Source organism: Giraffa tippelskirchi, chromosome 12, assembly GCF_054371585.1.
Source record: "Giraffa tippelskirchi isolate mGirTip1 chromosome 12, T2T-mGirTip1v1.2.pri, whole genome shotgun sequence".
In the NCBI taxonomy this organism is placed as follows: domain Eukaryota; kingdom Metazoa; phylum Chordata; class Mammalia; order Artiodactyla; family Giraffidae; genus Giraffa; species Giraffa tippelskirchi.
In genome coordinates this window covers 44,471,599-44,495,376 of record NC_137286.1, presented here as the reverse complement: position 1 = coordinate 44,495,376, position 23,778 = coordinate 44,471,599, and the positions used below count along the sequence as shown (strand labels likewise).

The window sequence follows — 23,778 nt, the reverse complement described above, 5'->3', positions numbered from 1 at the left end:
GGCCATTTGGGCTCCTCACATGGCCAAAGCATCCCAGTGTTCTGTTTACTGAGCACCAACTGCATACTAGGCAAAGTGCGAGGTGTTTAATATCCCGATTTTACATATGAGGAAATTGAGACTTGGAGAGTAAGTGAGATATCCAAAGCCAGGATTTGAGCCCAGATCTGTCTGACTGCAAAACACAGACACACGGTTCTCCACCTAGGCCATTCCTGGAGATTTGTCCTACTTTTCTTGCACCCCTGCCTCCTTTCCACCACATTCTCTCTGAGTATATGTCCTTCCTCTACTCCTAAATTATTACTTGTGCAGCTTTCTGAGCACAATGCATTTCTAGGTCAAATTCCAATGGTATGAATCTGGTCTTTAAACCCACCCCAACACTACTGCACGGCAAGCTGAGGTGAATCTTGTGTGTCCTGACAAAGTGCCTGGTAATAATGTGTTGTGTGTGTGTGTGCTAAGTCGCTTCAGTTGTGTCCGGTTCTTTGTGACCGTAGCCCACCAGGCTCCTCTGTCCATGGGATTTCCCAGGCAAGAATACTGGAGTGGGTTGCCATTTCCTTCTCAAGGATTGTATTTGGATAAAACACTATACTTGTCTGTGCTTTTATATGCAAGTCTTTAAAAATCTCATTTTTTCCCTCAACTATCAAAGAAATTCTTGCTTCTTAAAGAAGTGAATAAAGTAAAAAAACAAACTTCCTTGCTCCCACTTCCCATGGATGATTCCTTACTCCCATTTCCCATGGATGATTCCTTACTCCCGTTTCCCATGGATGATTCCCTTTACTGGATTAGAACAGTAGTGCTCAAAGTGTCGTCCATGGGCTAACAGCACCAGATTCACTTGGGAACTTGTTAGAAACACAAATTCTTAGGCCGCTCCCCAGACCTGCTGAATCAGAAATACTGTGGATCGGGGCCACTATCCTGTGTTGGAACAAGCCTTCCAGGTGATTCTGATACTTGCTCAGTTTGAGAACCACTGACTTAAAATATGTCATTTCAGCCTGTGCTGTTTAGTCTCTCAGTCATGTCTGGCTCTGCATCTCCATGAACTGTAGCCCACCAGGCTCCTCTGTCCACGGGATTTTCTAGGCAAGAATACTGGAGCGGGTTGCCATTTCATTCTCCAGTGGATCTTCCTGACCCAGGGATCAAAGCCACATATCCTGCATTGGCAGGCAAATTCTTTACAGCTGAGCCACCAGGGAAGTCCATCATTCCAGATATTTCTGTGCAAATAGTCATTTAAGAACACATACCTGAATACACATATGCTTTCTTTCTTTTTTTAAAAAAAACTAAAGATGAGGTAATTCTATTCACACTTTCTTGCAACTTGCCTTTTTCTTACAAAATTCTGAGCATGACATGAAATCCAGAAGTGAAAAGGAAAAAGTTGACAGAGCTAACTAATAAAAATGAGAAACCTCTGAATGGTGAAAGTCACAATTTTTTAAAACGTAATGATTGATCAGGAAAAAAAGTTCATAAATTATGAACAGATATTCAAGCTTACTGAGAGTTGAAGAAATTAAAACAGTAATAACTTACATTTCTTCTAAAGGTATGCACAATTTTACATGCCTCTAAACAGCAAGGTTGTGGGATATTCATATATTCTTTTTTTAAAAAATATGTATTTATTTATTTATTTGGCTGCGTTGAGTCTTAGTTGCAGCACTCTGGATCTTCACTGCATCAAGCAGATCTTTCATTGCAGCTCACGGACTTTCTAGTTGTGAGGCGTGGGCTTAGTTGCTCCAAGGCATGTGGGATCTCAGTTCTCCAGCCAGGGTTGGAACCCAAATCCCCTGCATTGGAAGGTGGACTCTTAACCACTGGACCATCAGGGAAGTGCCTCATATACTCTTTGAAAGTGAAAGTGTTAGTCGCTCAGTCGGGTCTGACTCTTTGCAATCCCATGGACTGTAGCCCGCCATGTTCCTCTGTCCATAGAATTCTCCAGGCAAGGATACTGGAATGGGTAGCTGTTCCCTTCTCCAAGGGATCCTCCTGACCCAGGGATCAAACCTGGGTCTCCTGCATTGCAGGAAGATTCTTTACCATCTGAGTCACCAAGGAAGTCCAAATCTTAGGCATGATGAAATCCACAGCCAACTTAGTTTTCCTCCAGAACAACCTGTGGCAATTTCTTGTTTATCACTGCTGCTGCCATCATGCTGACCTCAGGGAGTGCCAGGCCCCCTTCTATGCTCTGGTCCAAATGTGGCAGTACTCAGCTATCCCCTCATGTAAAACATTCCCTGGCAGAGTCCTGCAAATCTCCCCCTCAGCCACCAAGGCCCTCAGGTACTCGCTGGGCTGCAAGGGGTGGATGTAGTGTAGAGAACAACTGTTCCTGGGGGTCCCCATTTGAGGCTGTGGACTCTACAGCGACCTCAGATGGGGCTGTGCTGACCTACTGAGCTCTCAGTCGTTTTCACTTTTGATCACATTAAATGAACTCTCTGTGGTAAGGCTAACACACGAGGCTCATCATACCAGAAGCCACAGAGCTACAGTGATCAAAACAGTGTGGTACTGGTATATGGATAAACATGTGAAAGTGAAAGTTGCTCAGTCGAGTGGAACTCTTGGCGACCCCATGGACTGTATAATCCATGAAATTCTCCAGGCCAGAATACTGGAGTGGGTAGCGTTTCCCTCGGAGAAGGCAATGGCACCCCACTCCAGTACTCTTGCCTGGAAAATCCCATGGACGGAGGAGCCTGGTAGGCTACAGTCCATGGGGTCGCTAAGAGTCGGACACGACTGAGGGACTTCACTTTCACTTTTCCCTTTCATGCACTGGAGAAGGAAATGGCAGTCCACTCCAGTATTCTTGCCTGGAGAATCCCAGGGATGGCGGAGTCTGATGGGCTGCCGTCTATGGGGTCGCACAGAGTCGGACACGACTGAAACGACTTAGCAGCAGCAGCAGCAGCAGCGTTTCCCTCCCTTCTCCAGGAGATCTTCCCAACCCAGGGATCAAACCCAGGTCTCCCGCATTGTGGGATGCTTCTTTACCAGCTAAGCCACAAGGGAAGCCCAAGAATACTGAGTGGGTAGCCTATCCCTTCTCCAGGGGATCTTCCCGACCCAGGAATTGAACCAGGGTCTCCTGTACCACAGGCGGATTCTTTACCAACTGAGCTATGAGGGAACCCCATATGAGGGATAGATGTGTAGACCAATCAAACAGAATTGAGAGTCCGCTCTGGGCACCCAAGAATGAGGGTTGTAATCTCAGCGGAGTTCGGAGGTCTCTGCCCGCGGACGGGAGGGAGCCGGCAGAGCTGCTACCGCTTCAGCCCCGAGGCTTTCTGCGACGAAGCTGCTCCCCGCCGGCTGACAGGCTCTGGGAAGGGCGGGCGCTGAGAGCTCCGGCGGCCCCGGCAGGCCCGGCGGCGGGCGAGGCTGAAGATAGGGCTCCTCTACGCAGACCAGCAGCCCTCGCCTGGCTAGGAAAGGAAGGAGTGAGGGGTTGGAAGCAGCCAGGGCTGTGCTCGGGGGTCCCGAGGTTAGAATCGCTCCCTTCTCAGCTTCTGGAGCCTCTTTCCGAGCAAAGCCCCTATACTCTTTATGGGAGTGTAATTTGCTCTAACCTTTTTGGAGAACACCTATCTGTCAGTTTAAAAATACTCCTTCCTGTTGATCCAGTTAGGAATATTACGATACAGAAATATTTTCACAAATGGTGAAAAGGTGCAAAATTCCAGCATTATTCGTAATAGCAAAAACTATCAACGTGACACGGTAAGGGAATGAGCTGGGTAAGTTCATCCATGAGTGCACTGTTGCTCAGCCCCTAGGGGGAGGTTGAGCCTCCATGTTGCTATTTGGAGAAGAGCAGTCTGCCTTGTGTTGGACAAGAAGTAACAGTTAGAACTGGACATGGAAAAGGGACTGGTTCAAAATCAGGAAAGGAGGCTGTATACTGTATATTGTCAACCCTACTTATTTAAGTTATATGCAGAATCTGTCATGTGAAATGCTGGGCTGGATGATTCACAAACTGGAATCAAGATTGTGGGGAGAAATATCAACAACCTCAGATAGGCAGATGATACCACTTAAATAGCAGAAAGCAAAGAGGAATTAAAAAGCCTCTTGATGAGGGTGAAAAAGGGTGAAAAGGCTGGTTTAAAACTCAACATTCAAAAAACTAAGATCATGGCATCTGGTCCCATCACTTCATGGCAAATAGACAGGGAAAAATTGGAAATAGTGACAGATTTTATTTTCTTGGGCTCCAAAATCACAGTGGACGGATACTGCAGCCATGAAATTAAAAGACACTTGCTCCTTGGAAGAAAAGCCATGGCAAACCTAGGTAGTGTATTAAAAAGCAGAGACATTACTTTGCCAACAAAGGTCTGTACATTCACAGCTATGGTTTTTCCAGTAGTCATGTATGGATGTGAGAGTTGGACCATAAAGAAGGCTGAGTGCCAAAGAATTAATGCTTTTGAACCGTGGTGTTGGAGAAGACTCTTGAGAATCCCTTGGACAGCAAGGAGATCCAACCAGTCCATCCTAAAGGAAATCAGTCCTTAATATTCATTGGAAGGACTGATGCTGAAGCTGAAGCTCCAATACTTTTGCCAGCTGATGCAAAGAACTAACTCATTGGCAAAGACCCTGATGCTGGGAAAGATGGAAGGCAGGAGGAGAAGAGGACGACAGAGGATGAGATGGTTGGATGGCATCACCGACTCAATGGACATGAGTTTGAACAAACTCTGGGAGATAGTGAAGGACAGGGAAGCTTGGTGTGCTGCAGTTCATGGGGTCGCAAAGAGTAGGACATGACTGAGTGACTGAACAACAACAACAGCCTACCTTTCCCAGCACCCAAGCTCTCCTGATGCTGTGCCTGAGTGGGTCAGGGGTGACAGAATGATCTGCACTGTCCCCTTCTCTAGTCCCAGATTCCACTTGTCTTTCTCCTTTGTTCATAGGGATGGGGAAATCTGCTCCTTGGTGCTCCCTTCCCTCAGAACACCTGGGCCACACTGGGAGGCTGAGCTCCACATACTCACAGAGCTGTCTGGGCAGGATGGCTGCTGCCACATGATTTTCAAGAAGGCCCCTTGTGCTCTGGGGCTTTGTCTTCTCCAGCAAATCCCATGTAGAATGTTAGAGAGCATCTGGTTTACAGCTTGTCTCACCTGGGCCTAGGAAAGGCCCATCAGAGCTGGTGCATGCCTGCTCCTCCCCTAAAACTCACCATCAGTTGATTTTGGAAGGAATTTGATATTTCAAAAATGAAAACTAAAGACTTTGGTCCCAAAACTCTTTTCATGGTGGCCTTTGGGGGAGGGGCTGCCCTATAATCTTCAGGACTTAAAGACTTTCTAATTTTTTTAATTATTTATTTTTGGCTGTGCAGGGTCTTTGTTGCTGGGCACTGGCTTTCTCTAGTTGTGGCTAGCGAAGTGGGGGGGTCCTCTTCATTTTGGTGTGGGGGCTTCTGATTGCAGTGGCTTCTCTTGTTGTGGAGCACGGGCTCTAGGGTTCCCAGGCTTCAGTAGTTGTGGCACAGGGGCTCAGTTGCCCCATGGCATGCGGAATTTTCCTGAACCAGGAATCAAACTTGTGTCCCCTGCATTGTCAGGCAGACTCTAAATCACTGAACCCCCAGGGCAGTTCGAGACTTAGAGCCTTTAAATATCTTACCTTTGTCCTGGGTCCCACAGGCAGTTGAAAGAATGGTGTTTCTACCACATGAGCATAAGCATTGCTGCTATTACTTAAGACTAAAGTACTGGAAAAACTCTATCCCTTTCCCACAATCGTCTTACAACTCAGCCTCTTTTCTTTCCTTTGCTTGGGCCAGAGTCCAGGCCCAGCCCCAGGCAGGCAGCCCTCCCCAGTGAAGAGGCCCGGGGCCCTACTCCACTTTAGCTCCACAGAAGGTGCAGAGGCCGCCCAGATCAGGCATGTGGCTGCAGGTCTCCATCCTCAGCCTCTGGTTTGGAAGCCCCAGACTAGCACCCTAGCTGGCCTGCTGAAAGGCTCCTAGTCCACATCCCTTTCCTCCTCCCCTCAGGCCTCTGGATCTGCCTCCAGTATGGCCACAGAAAAGCTCTCTTCTGCCCCCGCCTGGCTCTTGGCTGCCACTGCAGCAGCCTGGGGGCTTCCTCCCACAGCCCAGCCATCCCACCCTCTCCCTTCTCTCCTTTTACTCCCTCCTCCAGGCAGTTCCCTATGGAGTCTTTGGTTCTGCCCTTAGCCCCTGAATTCCAGAGAGATTTCACCTCTCTCTCTTCCTTTCTCTTTGATGCTCAACTTCTGGCTCCCTCTTCCTGCACCTTCCTATTGCTAAAAGCTGGATATTTCTAGACCTGCGCTGTCAGACATAGTCAGTAGCCACTAACTACACAGGGCTATTGAACCTTGAACTGTGGCTGGTCTGAAATGAGGTCTGCTGTGAGACTTGGTGTGAAAAAATCAATTAATATATTTTTATTGATAAGTTTTAGGGCTTCCCTGTTGGCTCAGATGGTAAAGAATCTGCCTGCAATGCAGGAGACCTGAGTTTGATCCCTGGGTTGGGAAGATCCCCTGGAGAACAAAATGGCAGCCCACTCCAGTATTCTTGCCTGGAGAATCCCATGGACAGAGGAGCCTGGTAGGCTACAGTCCATGGGGTCGCAAAGAGTCAGACACAAATGAAGGACTAATATTCCACTTTACTTCATTGATAAGTTGTTTTTTTTTTTCCTTTTTATACTTTTTTTTTTTTACTTCATTGATAAGTTTTACATTGACTACATGGGTAGAATGATAATATGTTAGATATATTGGGTTAAATTAAATACATCATCAAAATTAATTTCATCTATTTCTTTTTACCTTTTAAAAAAAGATGTATTTATTTATTTTTATGTATTTATTTTTGACTGTGCTGGATCTTTGTTGCTGAACAAGGACTTTCTCTAGTTGTGGCTAGCAGTGGCTACTCTTCATTGCAGTGTGGGGGCTTCTCATTGTGGTGGCTTCTCTTGTTTCAGATCATGGGCTCTAGAGCACAGGCTCAATAGTTGTGGTGCTCTGGCTTCAGCTCAGTTCAGTTCAGTTCAGTCACTCAGTCATGTCCGACTCTTTGCGACCCCATGAACCGCAGCATGCCAGGCCTCCCTGTCCATCACCAACTCCCTGAGTCCATCCAAACCCATGTCCATTGAGTCGGTGATGCCATCCAACCATCTCACCCTCTGTTGTTCCCCTCTCCTCCTGCCCTCAATCTTCCCCAGCATCAGGGTCTTTTCAAATGAGTCAGCTCTTCACATCAGGTGGCCAAAGTATTGGAGTTTCAGCTTCAATATCAGTCCTTCCAATGAACACCCAGGATTGATCTTCTTTAGGATGGACTGGTTGGGTCTCCTTGCAGTCCAAGGGACTCTCAGGAGTCTTCTCCAACACCACACTTCAAAAGCATCAATTCTTCAGTGCTCAGCGTTCTTTATAGTCCAACTCTCACATCCATACATGATCACTGGAAAAACCATAGCCTTGACTAGATGGACCTTTGTTGGCAAAGTAATGTCTCTGCTTTTTAATATGCTATCTAGGTTGGTCATAACTTTCCTTCCAAGGAGTAAGCGTCTTTTAATTTCATGGCTGCAGTCACCATCTGCAGTGACTTTGGAGTCCAGAAAAATAAAGTCAGCCACTGTTTCCACTGTTTCCCCATCTATTTCCGATGAAGTGATGGGACCAGATGCCATGATCTTAGTTTTCTGTATGTTGAGCTTTAAGCCAACTTTTTCACTCTCCTCTTTCACTTTCATCAAGAGGCCTTTTAGTTCCTCTTCACTTTCTGCCATAAGGGTGGTGTCATCTGCATATCTGAGGTTATTGATATTTCTCCTGGCAATCTTGATTCCAGCTTGTGCTTCATCCAGCCCAGCGTTTCTCATGATGTACACTGCATATAAGTTAAATAAGCAGGGTGACAATATACAGCCTTGACGTACTCCTTTTCCTATTTGGAACCAGTCTGTTGTTTCATGTCCAGTTCTAACTGTTGCTTCCTGACCTGCATGCAGGTTTCTCAAGAGGCAGGTCAGGTGGTCTGGTATTCTCATCTCCTTCAGAATTTTCCACACATTATTGTGATCCACACAGTCAAAGGCTTTGGCATAGTCAATCAAGCAGAAATAGGTGTTTTTGCTCTGGCTTAGTTGTTAAGAAATAGATGTTAAGCTCTGGCTTAGTTTCCCCAAATCATGTGGGATTTTCCCTGACCAGGGATCAAACCCATGCCCCAAGCATTGACAGGCAGATTCTTAACCACTAGACCACTTGCTAGAAAATTTAAATCACAGATGTGGTTTCCATTATATTTCTATCAAATGACACTGGTCTAGACTTGGTCTGAAGTCTCAAGGGACCTCAATGAATCCTTTCATTGTGACCTCTACACCCATATCCCTGTTTAGTGTGTTTCCCCAAAAAATTCTAAAGCAGCTGCGAGCTCTCTCTCTAGCCCAAGAAACTGGTCTCCTTACCCACTCTTCTGGTTCAGGACCACTGTGAGAGGAGATCCAGATGTGTGCCTCAGGCTGTGAACACATCACGAGTTGAGGGGGTGGCCACTGATGTTCCTCGATCAATAGTGCAAGAGTAAGAGCTTCTGGGACAGGGTCTGGGGCTTCTGGGACAGGGTCTGGGGCTTCTGAACAGGGCCAAGTAAGAGTCAGTCACATCCTGAGTCTCCCCATGTGTAAGATGGGCAGAATTCCTACCCACCTCATGGCATCTAAGAATCAAATGCAAAAATAGCCAGAAAACACCTGCCCAGTGTTGAAGAAGTGATTGTCCATCCTCTGACGAGTTAGGGTCAGAAGTCAGTCCTTCTGAAACTGGTCTCTTTTATGCTCTGTCAATCAGTTGTGTCCAACTCTTTATGACCCCATGGACTGTAGCCTGCCAGGCTCCTCTGTCCATGAGATTTTCCCGGCAAGAATACTGGAATGGATTGCCATGTCCCCTCCGGGGGATCTTCCCGACCCAGGGATTGAACCTGCATCTCTTGCACCTCCTGCGTTGCAGACAGATTCTGTACTGCTGAGTCACAGGGGAAGCCCTTACGCTCTGTAGTATCTGGATTTACTTCCTTTCTCAGTAAAGATCTTTTCGAAAGTTCAAATGGAGGGTTCCTACCCTCTCTCCCTCTTCACATAGGAAAGCTTTGGGTAGAGAGGGGAGGGCCTTGGACAGGAGTGGTCCACGGGATGCTGGGGCAGAAGGCATTCCTGAGCCAGGATCTGGAAGCAGGGCTGGGGTATGTCATGGCCCTGAGGAGTAGCTGGCAGGGAGGAGTGTGTGGGCTGGCCCAGTGCCCCAGAGAGCCCTGCTGGTGCAGGAATTAGCCCTTTCCAAGATGAGCAGGAAATGATGGCCTAGGGCATTTGAGGCAGTGGCCACAATTGACCCACTCAAAGGGCAGCGGCCAGGTATGTGACACCTGCAGGGTGTGTTCCCCACTGAGACTCAAACTGGCAAACCAGATGCGGCCTCCAAGCTGGAGGAAAGGGAAGGGTCCTGGTGGCTGGAGGTAAAATCCCAAGATTCCGGTGGTGGCATTGTGCCTGCTAGAGCTGGGCAGCCCAGGAGGAGGAGGCCAGCCAAGTCCCAAAGGTCAGCCTGTAAAGTCCAGAGAGGACACCTGCCTGAGGCTGGCTATACTCACAGGATCAGCAGGGCTGGCACATCCAGTGCCCATGATGGGTGTTTGGGGGGTGGGTGCTGGAGCCGGTACACTACCTTACCACTGAAAGGAAACAAGGGGCTTTAGAAGAAGAAGAAGAAGAAGAAGGCTATTACAGGAGTTTCAGAGCCTCAGAGGGTCTCTCAGGGCTGGTTCCCTGTCAGCAGTTTCTGGTACTTCCATGGGCTTCTTCTTTTTTTAAACTATTTATTTATTGAATTTACTTATTTGGCTGTGCCGGTTCTTAGTTGCAGCACACGGGCTCTTTGATCTTCGTTGTGGCACATAGGATCTTCAGTCTTTAGTTCTGGCATTCGAACTCTTAGTTGCAGTATGTGGGATCCATTTCCCTGACCAGGTATCAAAACTGAGCTCCCTGCATTGGGAGCACAGAAGCCACTGGACCTTAGCCACTGGACCACAAGGGAAGTCCCCCATGGGCCTCTTTGGTCTTCTGCTTTTGTTAACCTAAGCGTTTAGCTTAAACTTACCTCCCATCTTTTTGTTCCTTTTTATTTAAAATTTAAGAACTGCAGTTGATTTATTATCAACTTTAAGGAGAAGTCTATTTTATTTTTCTGTCTATAAAAGCAAGATATATCATTGTGGACATTTAGGAAATATGCAAAAAAGCTGAAAAACAAGAAAATTGTTCTGGCCCTACTAGCCAGGGACAGATAATTGGTTGGCATTTTGGTGTATTTCTTTCCAATCTTCTTTTTGTGCAGAGTTGTGGAGTTTTCGCCCCCATCATTGTGGTTATGCTCTATATGCAAGTTTGTGGGCACTTCTCCATGTTATTGTGAAGCCTTGGTAACCATTGTTTTTGATGGCAGCTTGACAATGCTTAGCTATTCCCTCATTGTTACATGTTTGCATGCTCAGTGCTCAGTCCTGTCCTACTTTTCGTGACCCCATGGACCGTAACCCTCCAGGCTGCTTTGTCCGTGAGATTTCTCAGGGAAGAATACTGGAGTGGGTTGTCATTTCCTGGGTTGGAGATCCAAGGGATCTTCCCAACCCAGGGATCGAGCCTCCTGTATCTCTTTCATTGGCAGGTGAATTCTTTACCACTGAGCCACCTGGCAATCTCTTATTATGTGTTTGGGTTGGTTCTAACTTTCCCGCTTGGTAAATAACACAGTGGTGAAAAAGTGTCCTACGTCTGTGAAGAGAAGAAGGAAGCAAAGGGTTTGAGACCACAGTAAGGATACAATTCAGGAAAGAAGACTCCCAGGGGCTCTGGTTGCTCCATCATCTTGCTCCAAAGCGCTTCTATAGCCTGGTTCCAGGAGACAAGAACTGGGGCCAGAAGGGTGGCTGTTGTAGGAGGAGATTTCCTTACAAACAGTTCTCTGACCACAGGAATGAAGATAATAAGTTGTTTTGAAGTGGTGAGTTACCCGTCACAGTAAGTGACAGGAGGGGTCCTATAGAGGGAAGACATCCCTTTACTCTGAGGTCACATTAGGTCACATCTTGGATAAATTCCAACTCTTGGGCTCTGCGAACTTTGTCTGAAATCATCACAAGCCCCTCAGCCAATGATGAAGCAGCCCTCAGATCAGTGGTCAAAGAGAGACAGCCTAGAAGAGAAGGAAGAACCTTGAACTTGGAGCCAAAAGACACAATAGGTCTAATTTCTTCTCTTCCTTTATTATGGGAAAGTCACATTTAACCCTCTGGGGGCCTCAGTTTTCCTATCTGTCAAGTGGGATAACAATACTCGCCCTGCCTAACTTCCCAAAGTCCTGCCTATAAGGCTCTGTGAATGCAGACTGTGACCCTCTACACATAAAATGTATTAGTATTATCAGTATCAGTGACAGCAGGACCGATGATGGTGACACACCAGTGGGGTGGAGTCCCATGTTCCCCTGCTTCCCTGGGGCTGCACTTCCTGGGCTCCATGTTTCCTCTGACGTCTCTCTATAACCCTGTCTGTGCTCCCTCTTGCAGATCGATGCTGCTTCCTTAATTGCAGCCTCCGTGATGGCTGCTCCTTGTGCTTTAGCCCTTTCCAAGCTGGTCTACCCAGAGGTGGAGGAGTCCAAGTTCAGAAGTGAGGAAGGCGTGAAACTGACCTACGGGTGAGCACAGCAAGATGGTCTGCACAGAAGGAAGTTGGGGGGTTGGCAGGGACAGGAGTAGAGTCAGGGCCACAGCAGGTCCTATGTTCTCTGCCGTTCACTGTCTTTCACCAAGCCCAGCCCATCTCCCCTCTCAGCCACTGCCCTACCTATGGCTTACCTTGAGAAAATGCAGGATCCAGGTCTCAAATCTTATTTTCCAGTCTCTGACCAGCAGGATGTGCCTGGTGTGTGTGTGTGTGTGTGTGTGTGTGCTGAGGACGGCATGAAAACCACACCACCTCTCTACATGGCCCCAGCATCAATCACATTGACATAGTGAGTGCTATTCTTGACTTCACTCACCTCCTAATATCTCTTCATCACAGTCTTAACAACCTTTATGTAATGTTTAATTCTAAAAAAATATTGAAAGACAACACTTTGGACAAGTGTACTTGTGGATACAATGGTCGGCCCCAACTTCATAACTTCCTGAAGATCTGGGGCAGCATTGCCCTAGAGAAATATAACATGAGTCACATGTATAATTAACATTTCCTAGTGATCATCTTTAAAAAGTAAAATGGTGATTTTTTAATAAGATGATTTTAGTAAGATGTTTTGACTCAGTATATCTAAAATATTGTCATTTTAATGTGTATTTGATGTAAAAACTATTAATATTTCAGGGACTTCCCTGGTGGTCCAGTGGTTAAGACTCCATGCTCCCAGTGCAGTGGGTGTGGGTTTGATCCCTGGTCAGGGAACTAGGGGCTTCTCAGGTGGCTTAGTGGTAAAGAATCTGCCTGGCAATGCAGAAGACATGGGTTCGATCCCTAGGTTGGGCAGATCCCCTGGAGAAGGAAATAGCAACCCACTCTAGTATTCTGACTGGAGAATTCCTTGGACAGAGAAGCCTGATGGGCTACAGTGCATGGGGTCACAAAGAGTTGGACATGACTGAGTGACTGAGCATGCATGCATGGAGGGAACTAGGCCCCTCATGATGCAACTAAAGATCCCAAATGCTGCAATAAAGATCCACAACTGGATCTTTATTTGTGTGTCACAACTAAGACTCAGTATAGCTGAATAAACTAAGCAAAAGAATTTTTTTTTAAATTTTAGAAGTATTTCATATTTTCTGGTACTAAATCTCTGAAACCTGGTGTGTATATTTGTACAGATCTGCCTCCTTCCAAGTGCTTGTTAAGTTGCATGCAGCTCGTGGTTTGTCTTAGATGATGTCTGCACTAGGAGTCTGGGTCTTATTCTAGTGCTTGGACCAGCATCTTTCTGGTCTCGAGGGTACACAAGGACCCCTGGCTCTGATATGCTCTGTCCAAGTTTGAGCCTGTAGGACAGGGAGCCCTGAACTTGTGGAGACAGGCCAATAATGACATCTCTTTGTCCCATTGACAGAGATGCTCAAAACCTCTTAGAAGCAGCTAGCAGTGGGGCTGCCTTGTCCGTGAAGGTCGTGACCAACATCGCGGCCAACCTGATTGCCTTTCTGGCTGTGCTGGACTTCATCAATGCTGCCCTCTCCTGGCTGGGAAACATGGTGGACATCCAGGGGCTCAGCTTCCAGGTACAGTCCCTCTCTACCTGTGGAGGGGGTGGTCCTGGCCAGTGGTGACTGTGGGTGGACACCCACAGAGCCCAGGTCAACCCCTGTCCCAGCAGCTCCTCTTGCCTTGCATCTCAGCTCATCTGCTCCTACATCCTGCGGCCAGTGGCCTTCCTGATGGGTGTGGCCTGGGAGGACTGCTCAGTGGTGGCGGAGCTGCTGGGGATGAAGCTGTTTCTGAACGAGTTCGTGGCCTATCAGGGGCTCTCCGAGTACAAGCAGCGCCGCCTTGCGGGCACTGAGGAGTGGGTCGGCTCCAAAAAGCAGTGGATCTCCGTGAGTGTCCCCGTCCCCTCTCTGGGGCAGGGCATGATGCAGCTGTCCCCCTGCAGGCCCGGCTGAGACACACGGAGGTGGTCCTCAACCTCCCACATCCCGTTGCCCTGGGCAACAAGACAGCTTCAGGCCTCACTGCCATCTTTCTCAAGGTCTCTCTATCTCTTGGCTTCCCTGATAGCTCAGTTGGTAAAGAATCCACCTGCAGTGCAGAAGACCTGGGTTCTATCTCTGGGTTGGGAAGATCCCCTGGAGAAGGGAAAGGCTACCCACTCCAGTATTCTGGCCTGGAGAATTCCATGGACTGTATAGTCCATGAGGTCGCAAAGACTTGGACATGAGTGAGCGACTTTCACTTCATTTCACTTCTCTGTCTCTTGAAGATATCTGAACTCCAGCTGTACACAGGCTACCATCCTGTGGCCTTGGGCCAGCCGCTGCAGCTTGCCTCTTCTGTTGGAAAACCAGTGTCATACCTGCCACCCCTACCCCAAAGGAATGGGTGTGAGACTCTAATGAGGAGCTAAGAGAGTAAAACAGAAAGACCTCACCACATTAATCTCCAATATATGGGAATCAGCTCAGGGGTTGGTTTGTTCAGTAAAGAGTTAAAAAAAAACTATAAAAGCTTTCTAAAATGAAACTCTCTAAAAGAATAACAGCCAATGTAACATGATTAAGAATAAAAAATTACCCATCGTATCGTCATCGCCAAATGACGGCTATTATATAATCAATTATATCTAATTATATGGTAATAAATATAAACATAACAATATAATATCTAATTACACTGTTTGGCTCTTATACCCAATGCTGAAATGAATAGCTTTTGCACTGAACTTTTCCCTCTTTGATAGTTTCCTCGGGAGCTTTTCCAGATGTGGGATGACTGAATCGTATGGCATGAATCTTAGTGTGGGTGCTGCCAGTAACTTTTGCAAAGGGTTATAGCAACTGAAACCACCCCAGCTGTGCCTGTGAGCATTGATTTCACCACACACTGAACAGGGCAGAGCAGCCTCTTTTAAAAAAATAAGTCTTGCTACTTTAAGGGGCAAATAATAGCTCATTGTTTTAATGTGTGTTTCCTGGGTTACTAGGAACTTTTAACATAAAATATTTTTTCTTGTCTTTGAAATTATTTTTTTAATGATAAAGAAATGTACTCTTTAGTTTTTTTTAAAAGAAGGTTTATATGGAGTAAAAAGCTCAGGGTTCCCCTCACTCCTAATTTTCAGCTCCAGTATCACTGTCTTCTTTAGAGACAGTGGCGGTAGGTACCTTTGGGCTTCCCTGGTGGTTCAGCAGTAAAGAATCCACCTGCAATTCAGGAGACACAGGTTTGATCCCTGGATTGGAAAGATCCCCTGGAGGAGGAAATGGCAACCCACTTCAGTAGTCTTGCCTGGGAAATCCCATGGACAGAGAAGCCTGACAGGCTACAGTCCATGGGGTCTCAGAGTCAGACATGACTAAAGCGACTGAGCACACACATACACATGTGCCTTCAGGGTCTTTTTCAATGAGTTCATTCCTTCAGCAAGTATTTGTTGAGACCTCTGAGGTGCCAGGCCCTCTGCTGGGTATCAGGGATAAAAAGGGGAATTAGACAGACATGGTCCCTGGTGACATGGAACTTACATCTAGTGAAAGACACAAGAAAACAAAAGAATAAAAAATTTTAAACCACAATCTGCGGTAAGTTCTATGATGAAAACAATAAAAGGAGTCAGGGAGGGGATCTATCCTTGACTATATAGGACTGACTGGACAGGGAAGGCCTCCCTAGGGACTTCCCTGGTGGTTCAGTGGTTAAGACTCTTCGCTTCCACTGAAGGGGGCTCAGGTTCTATCCATGGACAGGGAACTAAGATTCCACGTACCACACATTGTGGCCAAAAAAAGGCCCCCCTGAGATGGGTATTTAGACCAAGACTTGGAGGGAGGAGCAGAGGCCAGAAGAAATGGGGACTAGCATTCCAGGCAAAGAAAGAGGTACATGCAAAGGCTCTGAGGTTGCCCAAAGCACTGGTTTGGTGAAGTGAGAGAAGTCCTCTTAGAACAGGTGGTAATTGTAACAGAGTGGCCCAGGCCAGAGCAGTTGGAAGTTGGTGAAGATTTGACTTCTGACATTATAGCATTACTTGGGCTGCTATCTGGAGGGTGATTGTAGGTGAGTAAGCAGAATGCAAGTACCTTAATCTTTTTTGATCGATTTATAAAAACTCTGTATATTATAAAGATATTAACTCTTTTCCATTTTCTTTTTTAAATTTTTTTTGGCCACGCCACGCGTCATGTAGAATCTTAGCCCCCCAATCAGGAATCAAACTTGGACTGCTTGCATTGGAAGCATGGAGTCTTAACCACTGGACCACCAGGGAAGTCCCACATTTTCTACATATATTTTTCCTGGTCTTTCTTATTTTCCTTTCCCTTCATTCCTATTCAGGAATTTTTTTAAAATACAAATTTATACCAAATCTTTGCATTTCTTATATTATTTATAAATTTGGAGACTTACCTCCACTCCTGAAACAGTATGATGAAGTAGTTAAAATGGTGCGCTCTTGGGAGTCAGACAAAACTGAGTTCAAATTGTGACACAGCTGCCTTTTTGCTGTGTGCTTCTTCAGTCACTTCTAGGAGCCTCAGTTTGCTCCTCTCCAAGATGAGAGCAATAATGCTATTTTGTAACAATATTATTATCCTATATTTTCTAATATTTAATGTTTAAAATGTTAATATTTATCTGCTTTAATGATCTAGAATTAATTTTTTATATGGTGTGAGGTATGGGTCTAAGCCTATCTTTTTTTTTTCCCCAAATTGTTCCATTTTGGCTCTTAGTACTTCTAAGAAATTACACAACTGTTCAGAGCAAAAGGGAAAGAGAGTTACGTTGCTTAAATACCTACTCTAGGGACTTCCCTGGTGATGCAGCAGTTAAGACTCCATGCTTCCAATGCAGGGGGCACAGGTTCAATCCCTGGTTGGGGAACTAAGATCACACAAGCTATATGGCCTGGCCAAAAAGTTAAAAATTAAATAAAAATTAAATAAAATCTGAAATTAATTATAGACAAAGAAATAAATACCTACTCTATGCCTAGTTCTTCCTATACATGATATGATCTCTATGACAGTCCTCCTAGTCGGATACTGTTAATTCCCACATTCCTGATGGAGAAGCTGAAATTTAGGTTCCACCCTGGGTCAGGAAGATCCCCTGGAGGAGGGCATGGCAACCCACTCCAGTATTCTTGCCTGGAAGATTCCATGAACAGAGGAGCCTGGGGGGCCACAGTCCATGGGTCACAAAGAGTTGGACACGACTAAAGCAACTTAGCATGCCTGGGGTGGTTTGAGCACATCCCTGTGGGAAGCCCATCACCTCTCATCTTCTGCCTTCTCAGGTCAGAGCAGAAATCCTCACAACGTTTGCCCTCTGTGGATTCGCCAACTTCAGCTCCATTGGGATCATGCTGGGAGGCCTGAGTGAGTCCTAGAGGGGCCTCCCTGGCCTCCTATAAAGGGCGGGGGTTGGAGGGGGCGGTTGGTCTCAGATACCTACAACTTCCTAGGGATCTATATGCTTCAGTTCTCCTCTTGGTCTAAGGCAGAGCCTGAACAAGGTCATGGAACTTCCTCCCAGCCCTGGAATTTCATGACTTCTTTGTTGCTTGGCTGGCCCAGGAGGTCAGCACCCTGGCCTCGTAGGGCAAGCCTGGCTCAGGGCCCTAGGGAGGGTCGGGAGGTACGGTGTTGGCTGCCCGGCTGAAGCTTTGACCTGCCAGTTCCCACACCCACATTGGACAGACAGGCCCGGTGGGGCCTGGGGAGGAAGGCTCTATAGAACTATCAGCTTTTTACAAAAAACCTTTCCACCCTTCACAGTCCCCTGGCTGGTGGTGCAACCATCCCATTTTATTGAAAAGGAAACAGTCGTGCAAAAATGAAATATGACCCGAGTCACTCAGCTATTAAGTGGCTGTTAACTGTCACTATGTTAGTCGTGCAGTCGTGTCCGACTCTTTGCAAACCCATGGACTGTAACCAGTCAGGCTCCTCTGTCTGTGGAATTCTCCTGGCAAGAATACTGGAGTGGGTTGCCATTCCCTTCTCCAGGGGATCTTCCTGACCCAGGGATATAACCTGGGTCTCCTGCATTGCAGACAGGAGATTTCTTTACCATCTGAGACACCAGAGACGCCTAATAAGTGGCTGAACCTGTGTTTAATCCCGGGTCTGCCTGACTCCAAACTCAATGTTCTCTCCCTACACCTGCCGCTGCTGGCACGTGGGGAGGTGTGGAACGCTACGTAGTCAGGCCTAGGAGGACTCTCAGACTCAACAAGCGTCAGGAGGACAGTGTTTGTTCCTCTGGCCCCCCAGAAGAGGAAGGAGGGTCAGCAGATGCAGCCAGAGGCGCAGAGAGGAGGCAGAGGGGCCTGCGGAGTCCTGGCCCTGAGCCCTCCTGTCCTCCTGCAGCCTCCATGGCTCCCCAGCGGAAGGGCGACTTCTCCCAGATCGTGCTCCGGGCACTCTGCACGGGGGCCTGTGTGTCTCTGGTGAACGCCTGTGTGGCCGGTAAGTGCAGGCCTAGTGGGCTCAGGACTCAGTCCAGGGCCAGGCACTGGGGCTCCGGCCTCTCTGGCAGTCCTTAGGTGGGGTTGAGGGGGATAATAAGGGGCTGGACCCTGCTCACTAGCTGCTTTCTCTGCACAGGGATCCTCTACATGCCCAGGGGGCCTGTGGTGGACTGTGTCTCCCTCCTGAACACGACCCTCAACAGCAGCAGCTTTGAGGTGTACCAGTGCTGCCACCAGGCCTTCCAGAGGTGAGTGCCTGGGCCGGGGGGCTGGGGGTGGGGTGCTGACAGTGATGGGGTGCAGAAGCCCGAGTACCTAGGCTCAGGGAGGCCTTTGGTACCAGAGCAAGGGGGTAGAAATGTTATGGCTGTGGCTGATGTAACCAAGGGAAGAGGAAGCGGGGCTTGAGGACCAAACTTAGAAGAAGTTTGGACCAGAGACATGGAGCAACTTCCCTGAAGTTGCTCAGCCTTTAGTGGTCAGCAGAGCCCAGGCCCGGAGCACAGACTACAGCTTCTGCTTCTTTTCAGCACCAGCCCGGAGTTCAGCCTAGAGGCCTTGGACAACTGCTGTCGGTTCTATAATCACACGATCTGTGCATAGCGAGGACAGAACGTCTCTGTGTCTTCCGGGCGTTATTCTCTCCCAGAAAGCAGCTGTTGCCACCCTTCTCTCTCCAGGCCCCCCTATCCTGGGGGAAGCCACAGGGCTTAGACCACCTCAGGCACAAATCGGGAAGGGTGACCAGGGACTGGGTAGAATGAGGGGTGCCCCCCAGCCCTCACCCCCTTTCTGCTCTCGCATTTCCTCCCCCCTCAAATGTGAATGCTCAGGGTCGCCTCTGCCTCCTCTCTCTTCTCTGTCCCCCCTGCCCTGGGTCTCCCCTGTTTGTGCTCCCCTTCTACTCCGAGGCCCTCAGCCCTGGCATTTCAGCTGCCTCCTTCCCTTCTCTCCGGGTACGGGAATCTCGCTGTGGCTTAACCCCTGTCACATGGCTTCTCCTGGAGATGCTTTCCTCTACTTTCATAGACTCCCCTACTGCCCTCCCACACAGCACTTTCCAGACTGGTGGCCTGTGTAGCACTGTCCCCCAGGGTATGCAAAGGTTTCCATGATCCACTAGGTATGGGAAACACTGGGCTAAATAAAGTTAGGGTTTTTTTGTTTTGTTTGTTTTTCTCACTGTGGACTTGTCAGAGCTTGATGTGGATTGGATATGGTAGGAGACGTTTTCCAAATTTGACTGTAAGAATCTCTTTGATGGAAGTATCTTTTAATTGAGGATCCCATGGAAACAATCTGGGAAATATCAGTTGATGTTCAGACTGCTTTACTCTACATAACTGTAACCTTCATAGATGTTTACCCAGTGCTATGTGTCAGTGCGCTGTTCTCAGTGCTTCATACTTTGTAACTCAATCCTTACCACAACCCTGTGAGGCAGGTACTGTTGTCATCCCTAGTTGAGGGACCAGAGTTCAGAGAGGTTAAGTAACTTGCCTGAAGTGGCACAGCTGGGAAGAGGAAGAGGCAGGACTTGATCCCCAGCCATCCAGTTCCACCAGCTGTGGTGTCTGGTCTCTCGGCTAGGCTGCTAAGAGCTCGGTCGTGTGACTTGCCGTATGCCCTCTGCTTGCCTCTTCTCCCCAGCCCCGTCTCTCTGCTCCAGCAGGTCAGACATCTGCTGTGTTTCTGTGCCTCTGAGCCTTTGTTTCTGGAGTTCCTGTCACCCAGCATGTCCTGCCCTATGCTCTTTGCACTCTGTCCTCATTTCCCTAGCAGCTTTGGCTGCTGGGGCCTGCAGGGTGCCTGTCCCCCCCATTGGCCACGGGGCACCTGTCCCCTCACTCGCCTCTGTTGGATAAGGCTCCCCAGCTGGGGCCTGAGGCAGAGGCCCAGCTGGTCAGCAGTTACCCTGCTCTGTCAAAGATCTGGGCTCTACTGGGCACTGGTCTTGGTCCTTGTGACCCCCGCAGGCTGGCCCTGGGTCCCTTCTGCAGGGTGTGTGTCCTTGCCCTTAGCTCTGCACAGCAGAGTCAGTGGCCTCACTCCTAGGCCCCAGGTCAAGCCTTTTCCTTGCTCACTGCAGCCCCGACTCCCCTTGAGCTGTCATAGGAGGCCCTCCTGATTGGACATCACAGCTGTCTCTTAGTATCTGGGCGCCACCGTCCCCAACCTCCTTTCCTGGACCACCTGTGCACACATCACCTGGCCAGTTACATTCCTGGGAGGACTGTTGGCCCCTCGAAGACAGGACTGGGATGTTTCTGTGTCCTCATGGTGCTCAGCACAATGCTGGGCCTGTGAAAAGTGTGGGTTTCCCAGGTGGCACTAGTGGTAAAGAAACTGCCTACCAATGCAGGAGACTTAAAGATATGCAAGTTCGATCCCTGGATCCGGAAAATCTCCCTGGAGGAGGGCATGGCAACCCACTCCAGTATTCTTGCCTGGAGAATCCCATGGACAGAGGAGCCTGGTGGGCTACAGTCCATGGGGTCGCCAAGAGTCGGACGTGACTGAACCAACTTAGCATGTATTGAGCACATATTGTGAAAGGTGTTAAATGAGTCTTTATGGAATGGAATTCACCTTCTGTCAGAGGTACCAGCATGCATCCCGCGCTATACCTGTATGGACTTCTTCCAGCTCAAGAGCTGTTCTGATCCAGGAGACTCCTTGGTCATCCGAGCGGCAGACTCTCCCCCTCTCCCCCACCCACCATGCTCCTTCTTCCTCTTCTTGCACCTGCAGAAGCTGGAAGTCCCTTAAGGGTGGGACTGCAAAAATACACTGCTTACAGGAGGCACCTGTGCCGGTACCAGCTGCCTGCACCTCAGTTCAGTCGCTCAGTCATGTCTGATTCTTTGCAACCCCGTGGACTGCAGCACGCCAGGCCTCCCTGTCCATCACCAATTCTCGGAGCTTACTCAAACTCATGTCCATCGAGTCGGTGATGCCATCCAACCATCTCATCCTCTGTCGTCCCCTTTGCCTCCTGCCTTCAATCTTTCCCAGTATCAGGGTCTTTTCAAATGAGTCAGTTCTTCGCACCAGGTGGCCAAAATATTGGAGTTTTAGCATTAGCCTCAGTCCTTCCAATGAATATTTAGGACTGATTTCCCTTAGGGTGGACTGGTTGTATCTCCTTGCAGTCCAAGGGACTCTCAAGAATATTCTCCAAAACCACAGTTCAAAAGCATCAGTTCTTCAGTGCTCAGCTTTCTTTATAGTCCAACTCTCACATTTGTACATGACCACTGGAAAAACCATAGCATTGACTAGATGGACCTTTGCTGGCAAAGTAACGTCTCTGCTTTTTAGTGCCTGTGCCTAACTGCCACCCTAAGCAGCAGCTCCTGGGTCACGATTGGCTCGGATGCCTCCACTTACACCACCCACAGTCACGACAGACATTGCTAATCAATCACAGCATTCTTTGCACTGAATCCAAAAAGGGCTTCAGAATCCGGACCAGCTCAGTACTGGACAAGCCCACCACCAAGTGATTCAAGGTGCCTTTACCAGACCCTAAGGACCCAAACTGAATTTGTGTCACTGGCCTGAAAAAGTCTCAGGTTTTGTGAAACACTAGAAATCAATAAGGACAAGGTGGCCAAGTGGTTAAGGCAGAGGGGTTAAGCTGCTAGTCCATTCTGCTCTACATGCATGAGTTCAAATCCCACCTTCATCAGATGTGTGCTTTGGGGCTTCCCTGGTGACTCAGATGGTAGAGAATCTACCTGAAATTCAGGAGACCTGGGTTCAATCCCTGGGTCAGGAAGATCCCCTGGAAGAGGGAATAGAACCCACTCCAGTATTCTTGCCTTGGATATCCCACGGACAGAGGCTATAGTCCATGGGGCTGAAAAGAATTGGAGATGGCTGAGTAACTAACACTTTCACTAGAAAATCAAAGGGAGTTGAAGCATAGAGGGATCCTTGCAAAGAATGAATCCTGTGAAAGTACTTTGTCCACTCCAGGTTTGTATATTGCTTTTCTTTTTCAGTCAAGGAACGTGTATGAGTACCTAAGATCTTACTTGGCTTGATTTCCCAGTACTGCAGACGACACAGCTTAAACAACAGAAATTAATTTTGTCACAGTTTTGGAGGCTAGATGTCCAAGGTTCGGGTGCCAGCATGGTTGGCTTCTCTTCCTGATTTATAGACACCACCCTCTCGCCATGTCCTCATACAGCAAAGAGAGACAGCAGCTTCCCGGTTTCTTTTAATAAAGGCCCTAATCTCGCCCATCATGGGAGCACAACTCGCATGACTTCATCTAACCTGGCTTACTTGCAAAGGTCCCCATCTCCAAATACCATCACACTAGGGGTTAGGGCTCCAACATAGGAATCTAGGGGCACACAGTTCAGTCTGTAACACCTACTAGGTGCTGGACTGTGAGCTAGGTAGGGGGACAGCAGTGAACCAGACTGTGTAATGAGTTAAAGAGCTAGAAACCTCCTGCAAGGAGAGGATCCACTGGGAAGGGAAGCCCCAGCAGAGGCTGGGTGGAGATGGCTTCTGGGGAGGAGTCCTTGAGAGGAGGGAAGGGGAAAGTGACTCCAATGGGGCTGGTGGGGTGGGTACCCATATGTGGCCTGGCCAATGGCAGTATATTATAAAGTGAAAATAATGCCAGAATAGGATTATACAAATTGCCAGTTAAATTTTTATATATTTTAACACAATATCAGGTTATCTACAAGATAACGACAGGATTCTTTTTTTTTCCCAACTAAAGCCCAAGTCAATAATTTAAACAACCATTTCTATTTATACCAAATATTTGAAAGCACCTAATCCTAGTCACTAGACCACCAGGGATATATCAAATATTTGAACGTGCTTGTGTGTTTTTACATAAATTAGGTTTCTTGAAATATGCAGATTCTGTGTTCTTCTATACTTGGTGTGATATCAATCCACATACAAGAAGTATTTATAATTTTTTAAAAATTTACTTTATTGAAGTATAATTGATTTGCAATGTTGTGTTAGTTTCCCATGTATAGCAAAGTGATTCAGTTATATATATATATGTGTATATATATACATGTGTGTATATATGTACATATATATATATACACGTGTATATATATAGGTTGCATCTGCTAATCCCAGACTCCCAATCCATCCCTTCCCTATTACTCTTCCCCCTTGGCAACCACCAGTGTTCTCTATGTCTGTGAGTCTGTTTCTGTTTCATAGATAAGTTCATTTGTGTCATATTTTAGATTCAATATATAAGTGATATTATGTGGTATTTGTCTTTCTCTTTCTGACTTTGCTGAGTATGATAATCTCTAGGTCCATCCACATTGCTGCGAATGGCATTATTTGCTTTTTATGGCTGAGCAGTATTCTATCATATATATATATATATAAATATATATATGCCACATTTTCTTCATCCACTAAACTGTTGATGTAAATTTAGGTGTCCATGTCTTGGCTATTGTAAATAGTGCT

At 47.5% G+C, this 23,778-nt stretch overlaps 1 protein-coding gene across 3 annotated transcripts in view; it reads left to right on the top strand.

Annotated features, from left to right (window-relative positions):
* SLC28A1 (solute carrier family 28 member 1) overlaps positions 1-19,470 on the top strand; it is a 65,399-nt gene extending 45,929 nt beyond the window's left edge. For all 3 annotated transcript variants that reach the window (XM_081546931.1, XM_081546932.1, XM_081546933.1), the window contains 7 exons: positions 11,690-11,820; positions 13,225-13,393; positions 13,511-13,708; positions 17,128-17,209; positions 18,203-18,301; positions 18,440-18,551; positions 18,834-19,470. In XM_081546931.1, the coding sequence (XP_081403057.1) occupies positions 11,690-11,820; positions 13,225-13,393; positions 13,511-13,708; positions 17,128-17,209; positions 18,203-18,301; positions 18,440-18,551; positions 18,834-18,906 (864 nt within the window). In that variant the 3' untranslated portion in view covers positions 18,907-19,470. The remainder of the gene's footprint in view (positions 1-11,689; positions 11,821-13,224; positions 13,394-13,510; positions 13,709-17,127; positions 17,210-18,202; positions 18,302-18,439; positions 18,552-18,833) is intronic.
* Positions 19,471-23,778: the final 4,308 nt, after the last annotated feature.